The 8,136-nt window shown below is 34.6% G+C and overlaps 1 protein-coding gene across 1 annotated transcript; it reads right to left on the minus strand.

The window, feature by feature from the left end:
- Positions 1-1,736: 1,736 nt before the first annotated feature.
- Positions 1,737-7,858, minus strand: HSP60-3A (heat shock protein 60-3A). The gene is made up of 18 exons (XM_018124016.2): positions 7,602-7,858; positions 7,458-7,479; positions 6,943-7,074; positions 6,140-6,299; positions 5,395-5,570; positions 5,216-5,311; positions 4,991-5,095; positions 4,444-4,530; positions 4,267-4,356; positions 4,072-4,152; positions 3,927-3,995; positions 3,781-3,858; positions 3,057-3,152; positions 2,879-2,978; positions 2,701-2,804; positions 2,510-2,615; positions 2,173-2,251; positions 1,737-2,089 (listed from the first exon to the last, which is right to left on the minus strand). Exons 1-18 carry the CDS (start codon positions 7,637-7,639, stop codon positions 1,990-1,992), a joined length of 1,719 nt encoding a protein of 572 aa, XP_017979505.1. The 5' UTR covers positions 7,640-7,858; the 3' UTR covers positions 1,737-1,989.
- Positions 7,859-8,136: the final 278 nt, after the last annotated feature.

Here is an 8,136-nt window from a genome sequence, read left to right on the forward strand (position 1 = left end):
ATTTTTTTTAGTGATTTGTCAAAAATATAAGGACAAATAATATAAGTTGGAACAAAGATCTTAAATCTAAAGAAAAAAAATACAGTATGTTACTTTTATACAAAAACAACAAAAACAAATTAAAGGAAATTTGTAGTTTAATCTAGTTCACACCACATGAATAACATGTTTTAAATAAGTCCTTTCTTTAAAACTTTGTTATAAGTAAACTACTAATAATAATCAAATGTGAACATTTGATTAATCACGAACGGACTCCGTCGGAGACCAATAAATTTATATGACAACATTCCACCTCATTTTCTTTTCCAACTGTTTGTTAAGGTTGAAAGAAAATTGAGAATTGATGAAGCACTTGTCCGATTTATTCATTACTTATTAATACTTCATTGTAATTAACCGGGTCATGCCAACCTTTTTAAGATTGATTGGTTTTTTAATAGAGGATTGCTGCTTCTTATTCTATTTACTATGTTTCTATTTTTTATTTAAATACAAGAAAAGTTTTAATCTTAACCTGCAAAAAAAAATTTTCTATTAATTCCTAAACTCACTAAACAAATTCTTTAAAAAATTATCATATTTTTTTCACAATTAAATAAAATCAAGAAGATATTGCCAAAAATCATCATGCAAGTGTGTTGCGAGTTTAAGTTTGAGCTAAACCATGTGGCCTTACACTATTTTATTCAATTGTGCTTAAGTCTCTCTTTATTCACCTCAATGGAGTGAACCATCAAGCGTGCAGGAGTATATTTAACACAAAAGAACTTGGCGAAAATGTTTGTATCATGTATTGCTTGTAAACTTTATGTTGTACAGAGGAGAGTGACTCATTTATATAGGAAGAAGTTACTTACAACGTGTGGTCATGGCTACCCAAGTGGTTTCCTATTACAAAGGTTTTAAAATATTTCAACACTAAGTCCTTCCTAAGGACTCCCTAGAGCCTTCTGGAGTCCTCAGAGTCCCTCTAGAGAGTCTAGAACAGTGTGTACAGTCAAAGTAGCTCTTCTAAATCTTTTTATTTACCTTCTCGAACAGTGCTGCTACAATGTCTACACCTAAAGCCTTCTACTGACTGGTCTGTTAGTAAACTGTCCAGATGATTTTGGAAAGTTTTGTTGGCTCATCAACTCAATTCATGGACCGTGTTTAAGGGTGTGCTGCACTGACTTGTGATACAAGCATAATGTTGAATCCCTGATTCAACCCTAAATTCGACCATAGAAACAAGCAGTTGCATGGATAAAAGCAGAAAAGAAAAGCAATGAAGGTAGTATCAGGCTGGAATCCAGCTTTACCATCAGTATTCTCAGATCCCATAACCGGTGCTGTGATCATCCATCCAAATGTTACCATCCATCAAGGGTCGAATCAATTAGATGATTTACCTCCCCAGCTTTGATGCCACTAACTCGCACAAGCTGACAGAACACTAGAAATTGTGTTGGCAATAGCCGTTATTCGGGCAAGCTGCATTTTCCTGGAAAGATCCAAAAGAAGACCGACTCGCTGCCGTTGGACGCAAAGGCACCAATTGATGGATCATGTTTTTCTTCATTTTTTTTCTTTTTGACCCTATAATTTGCTTTTGAAAAGAATTGACCTAAACATTCCACCATTTTGGATATCATAATTTACAGATGGCCAGGAACCTTACGTGGATCATTGAATGAAATTATATAAACTATCGATCCAAAGGGAAAAAAGCAAAAACAGAGAAAGAATAAGAGTTGCAGTAAAAGAGAGTCCTCAACTAATTTTCTTTGCACCACAAAATCCCAGATCACTGGTTTTACAATGACTTCGAAAAGCTTGATCCCATTATCTTTTGTTTATAACTGGTTGCCATCATCATGTATTTTTCTTAAGAATTCATCAAATTTCAACCATGGCTCCCAAGTTAAGTTCTGTGGTATTTTAAATACAATGACAAATTGTTGAGTAATCATACAGGGGTTTAGTGTGCTTCCAGAGCCACTTTAACTAGTAGTCATTATCTATATCTGGCATGCGGCTTGGTGGTTTTTTCTCATCTGGATTTTCCAAGACGGATGCCTCAGTTGTTGTCAATAGCAATGAGATGCTGCAATCAAAAAGTATATGGTTCATTTTAACATATAGAAGTATTGCATATAAGCACAAGGTTATCACTAACAGGCTCTTCACCTGGCAGCATCAACTAAGGCTGTTCTAACAACTTTAAGAGGGTCTATGATTCCAGCCTTCACCATGTCAACATATGTACCTATTTCAACAGATCAAACATGCTAGTGGTCAGGACAGAGGAGATGTGAATTCCCATTGAAATAGCAAAGAACATCAGCAGGACATTTTGATAAAAATAATGATGGCATGACATTAGTGTATGTCTGTGACACAGAAAGAGAGAGAGAGAGAGGGGACTTGCAACATAACTTGCTTTATTTAAGAATGAGATCATTTTGAAAGGAGAGATATATAGCCGGCTTGAGATGATCATTTCATAAGATCTAAAGGAACAAACCTTTTGAAGCATCAAAACCCAAATTATCGTCATCTTGTTCCAGTAATCTTCCAAGAACCAGAGAGCCATCATAACCAGCATTTGAAGTTATAGTTAATGTAGGTGCCTAAAACAAAGTAATGTATACTGTCAGGTACTATAGATTATAATCAGATCAAGGGAGGTATGCCGAGAGGTTCCATAAACAAAACCTTAAGAGCATCTTGAATTATCTGAATGCCTCTTTTCTGATCTTCATTTTGAGTTTGAAGGTTCTGCAAAACCTTTATACCACACAAAAGAGCAACACCACCACCTGAAATAAAATCCATTATGTTATGACCTAAAGAAATATAAACATTTTAAAAGAACAAAGGAGAAATCTTTTACCTGGCACAATACCCTCTTCCACGGCTGCTCTGGTGGCGTTCAAAGCATCTGTGACCCTATCTTTCCTTTCTCCAACTTCTGCCTCGCTAGCTCCACCAACCTGAGAGAAAATAAGTACTTGCCTATGAGGGCATAATATGCATATGCCATTAGGAACTCAGAAAGATTAATATCATACCTTGAATACAGCTACACCCCCAGACAGTTTTGATAATCGTTCCTGTGCTTTCTCCCTGTCAAACATGGCAGTGCTCTTCTCCATGGCCGTCCGCAGCTGTAAAAGTTTTCAAGAATCAGTAGACTTAAAAAAGAAATTCTCTTTTTAATTTTTCCAAAGAATTTGCTTTAGACTGCCGACTAGATAACGTGGTCTCTCCTTGAATTTTAATACATTGGAAATCCTTTCACCCTCAGAACATAAACTAACAGCTGTTAAACCATAAATACCAATAAGTGCTCCCAGTTCAAAATGGCTTTGCCATTTCAGGATTAGTAACATGCTATTCCTTCAGTCTTCACAGAACATAATTAAGTAGATATTCTAGGAAAAAAAAATTTTTCCTTAATCTAAATTGATACAACAGAAGCCCTGTCTAGAGACAAATAAGCTCTCATACTACCAGTTCAAACTGCAACTTCCTCCAGGAAAAAGAAAAGCGGCACAACCTTCTGTATAAAATTAACAACATTGCAAGTAGTTCACAAGAGCAATAAACATGTAAAAAAATTCCATGCATTCGTATCACCCCCCACCCCCAGTCTAATATACTGATCCCAAGGATTTATAAAGGACAACTACCACATGTATAACAATTTATAAATAGAATGGTAAACAATGATAAAATGAGTTGAAAATACAGAAAAATAAATCAGAAGACACAACCAGATAGGCATCAGAACACCTGCTCACATCTTTCTTCAATAAGCTTCTTATCCCCTCCCCCATGTAGAATGATTGTGTCATCAAGTGACACAGTGACCTGTCAAAAATTAGATCAATTGCATTGGAAAGAAGAAAATCAAGCATGTTGCAGAGATACATGCATACCCTTTTTGCAGTACCAAGCATTTCAACTTTGATTTTGTCAAGAGTTAAGCCACGTTCGTCACTAATAACCTGTACTCTGGATAGTTAATAATGACTTCATAAGCATATAACGGACATAAAATCTAAGCAATGAGATTGTTATTACCTCTCCACCAGTAAGAATGGCAAGTTCATCTAAATTTGCTCGTCGGTTATCCCCAAAACCAGGAGCTTTGATGGCACACACCTAAAGACACAAGATTCCGCCATTAACAAGGTGCTGCTAGAGCTGTCATTTACACTAAAACATCTTGTAGTATTTGATGCATGGAAAAGTGTCAAAGCAAAGCCAGACAATTACCTTCAAACCAGCATGATGCTTGTTGAGAATAAGTAAAGCAAGTGCATCACTCTCCACATCCTCAGCCACAACAAGAAGTGGTCTGTTTTTCTGTTCAAATTGAAGAATAAGAATGAGCAAGTTCACTGGATGCCTCACTTACAATCATACATGTAAAAGGGTAGTCAGAAGAATTACATTTATAGCCAGCTCCAATATTCTCACAAGAGAGTTCATATCTGATATTTTCTTGTCATGAATGATAATCAGGGGATTCTCAAGTTCCTGCCAAAATTAAAATGAAGCCTCTTTACATCAAAAGTTTTTCTTTTTCTTATACTTATGAAATAATTGCATTCAACAGAGAATTCCATGTCTATCCTGTGTCTAACAGCGCAAGAAGAGTGAAAAATTAAGGACACGAGGCTGGTAAAATTTCTAAGTTTCCATAAGTGACTGGCCTCTAAACTGTGGTATATGAAACCATCAACTGAAAAGCTAAACTTCTGAGATGGCAATAATATGATCTTCAAATCAAATTAAGCAAAATAAGGGAAATGACTTATTATTTACAGCACAGCCCCTTCTCCAAACTGATAACATTTAAACCAGAGAAGAAAAAGATAAGTTCTGAAAGAATTTTGATCATGGGGTTTACATCGGAAACCTCATTTTGGTTCAATGAGTGAGTACTCCACTATTTAAAGTAAAAATTACTGGGAAAGGGATACAGATCTGAACTTACACATTTTTGGGTCTTCTGATCAGTAATAAAATAAGAAGAGATATAACCTCTGGATAGCTTCATTCCTTCCACCACTTCTAACTCATTGTCTAAAGTATTCCCTTCCTAAAAAATTTGAGCAAAACACAAGACACCTCTGTTTAAATGTGGTTTAGGTAATGATCATTATTAGTGAAATTTTATAATCATAAAATTATGTATAAAAATAAAAAAAAATGGGCTTACCGTGACAGTAATGACCCCTTCCTTTCCAACCTTCTCCATTGCTCTTGCTATCAATTCTCCAATTTCACGTTCACCATTTGCAGAAATAGTAGCAACCTATTTAAAACATACAAAAAAAAAACACAGAATAAATCAAGGAGTATGGTAGGCATAGAATAGCAAAGCCCATATCAACAAACCTGTGTAATTTCTTCTGGTGTGCTTATCATTATTGCCCTGCTTTTCAAGTCAGATATGACAGCATCAACTGCCATATTAATTCCGCTTCTCAAGTCCATCACATTTACACCAGCAGCCACTGACTTGCAGCCTTCCAAAAGAATTGCCTGAGTCAGGACAGTTGCACAAGTTGTACCTGTGAACAGAGACATAATAGTCAATGGATCTCCGGCATTAAGAATGTCTAACAGGATGGGAGAAAAATCAAAGAAATGGTGTTTCCGTAATCAGAAACTAAAAGTTTCTTCATGTAGAATATAACAAATACAACTGAATCCATGCTTTGAACATGAACATGACAGAGATTTGCAAAATGCTCCTTTTTATTCTATCCAAGATGCCCTGCATACCTAGGATTCTATAATGATTTCAAGATAAAAAGTAACATATTTCCAAGTCAATAATGCCATGATTTCTTTTTTTTGAAAGTCCAATTATGCCATGATTTCCAGGAGGATTTTCTAACAGCAAGATGTTATACCAGACTGTCCAATCCAGATTAGCTTGGAATGAGGGCTTGGTTGAGTTGTCTTAAGCACTAAGAACATCCACTGTTTTGCTGACAAGAGAGTTACTTTTGGGGTACAAGTCCAAATAAACAACTTTCTAACAAGAAATCCTTGATCTTAAACATTGGTACATCAATAAATCCATGTTCAATTATAGCATCTTTATCGCATAAGGTTGAAAAATAATAAAAATTACCATCTCCAGCAACTTTATTTGTGGCATTTGCAACCTGCTTTACAAGATCTGCACCAACATTTTTAGCCTTATTCTTGAATTTGATGCTTTTGGCAACAGTAACACCATCCTTTGTGACTTTAGGATAGCCTGGACGTTTCTCAATAATTACATTGCGACCCTGTATCAATAAATCAGAATGAAATCTATGACAAGAGCATGCATAAATTTTGAGCTTCTAACTTTATATTGTAAGAAAATTCATGCATATAACAATATCATAATATTTTTTGGTTTTAACATATAAAATGGACAGCTAATCATTAATGATAGATTCTCAAGTATACCTTCATCCTTCAAATGTTTTATATAACTAGGAAAATAGAGAACAGATATGCCTCTTACAACAGCCAAGCCAACTACAAGATACTACAAGACTATGTTCTAATTTCGCTTACCAATTAGATGAATACTTGAAATATTAACATACAATTCATTTACCATCATGGACAATTTGATCTAAACAGGTAACGTGCATATGATCTACTGTTAAGCACCATAGGAATATGTTGGGTAGTGAATATGCTAATAAAGTACAAATTTTACATAAGCATTACACCTACCAAATACAAATCAACCAATTTTTTTTTTTTTTCTGATCACACGGTACAAATTACTAGCTGCCGTAAGAAATTCATCATTCACAAAGTCCCATGGTTAGAAGTTTTTGTTAATAACAATTCCCATTATAATATCTAATATTTTTAATTATTCCACTAGTACGGAAAAGAATGATAAAAGAAGTCAATGTTAGTGTCCATTACCTTTGGTCCCATCGTGACTTTTACAGCTTCTGCAACCTCGGAAACACCCTGCAGCATAGCTGCACGTGCCCCAACCCCAAAATTGATAACCTTAGCCACATAATTCCTATTGCAAATTACCCTACTATAGACCTGTCCAATTCAAATCATCAAGCAACCAAAGCAAAGAAATGTTTAGTTTCACTGATATCCATCAAAACCATTCCCCAATAAAATATATATTTTTTACTTTAAAAAGGAACACAGAAAACTTTGTTCAACTATTTCGTAAACCATCTCTAAATGTTCATTATTGCAAAAGTATCTAAAAAAGCATATATATATATATAATTGAACCTAATGCAGCTTTCGGGTCGTAGAAATTTTTGGACTTTACATTTCATTTCTTCTATTTCCCACATTTCCTCAATCATACAAACAGAAGGTAAAACGAGAAAACTTTTAAATTCGACAAGAAAAAGAAAACAAAAATGAAAATCGAAGACAAATCAACATAATGTGTCAGAATTTCTTACCAGTTTTTTTGAAGTCGAAGAACTGCAAAAAAACGAAGAAGAAGAAGAAAGAAAAAAGAAATGAGTTCTCAGATATAAAGCAACCCAAAAAAAATACGAAACGCAAATGAACATGAATCATATGTGATCTTAAAGAAGCATTACCAGATAAATGAAGCTAATTTTGAAGCTCTTCGATGCATGACTGAGACGGAATTTTTATTTTATATAGCAAAAAGAAATTGAATGAATAACCAATTCAAATACTTGAAAGGCAGCTTCCGATGGAGTTAAAGAGTAGGGTTTTAGCCTGGGGTTTAACGGTTGGGATTTCTCAAACATGGACCGTTTACTGTATCCAAATTTGATTCCGATTCACTGCAAAATGAACTATATAAATGGGCATCTTTCTACCCAAAAACAATGGGCCGCTTTTCTCTCTCTTTTTTTTCTTGCAAAAATGGGTTTGTTTGGCTCTGGGCCTATTGTTTGTTTAAGAGTGCAGATATTCTCATACTTGTCATGTCATGAAATGACATTGAAAATTACAAGACAGTCTCTTTCACGAGCCCCTTTTCGGGTAAAGCACTTCTATCTTTTAAATTTTAAATAAATTAATTTCCAAATAAAATATTTCTGTATCAAAATATAAACACTATTAAGAAATATTAAAAATTAAATTTTTTTTATTAATTTTTAA

Source organism: Theobroma cacao, chromosome 6 (genome assembly GCF_053813885.1).
Source record: "Theobroma cacao isolate CCN51 chromosome 6, ASM5381388v1, whole genome shotgun sequence".
Taxonomy (NCBI): Eukaryota; Viridiplantae; Streptophyta; class Magnoliopsida; order Malvales; family Malvaceae; genus Theobroma; species Theobroma cacao.

Bases quoted from the DNA above. Each gene is read 5' to 3' on its own strand.
- HSP60-3A (XM_018124016.2), bottom strand. From the start codon at position 7,639: ATGCATCGAAGAGCTTCAAAATTAGCTTCATTTATCTG. The intron at 5,096-5,215 runs GTAAGCCCATTT...CAAATTTTTTAG, and splicing joins AAGGGGTCATTACTGTCACG to GAAGGGAATACTTTAGACAA. The intron at 3,859-3,926 runs GTATGCATGTAT...AATTTTTGACAG, and splicing joins TGCTTGGTACTGCAAAAAGG to GTCACTGTGTCACTTGATGA.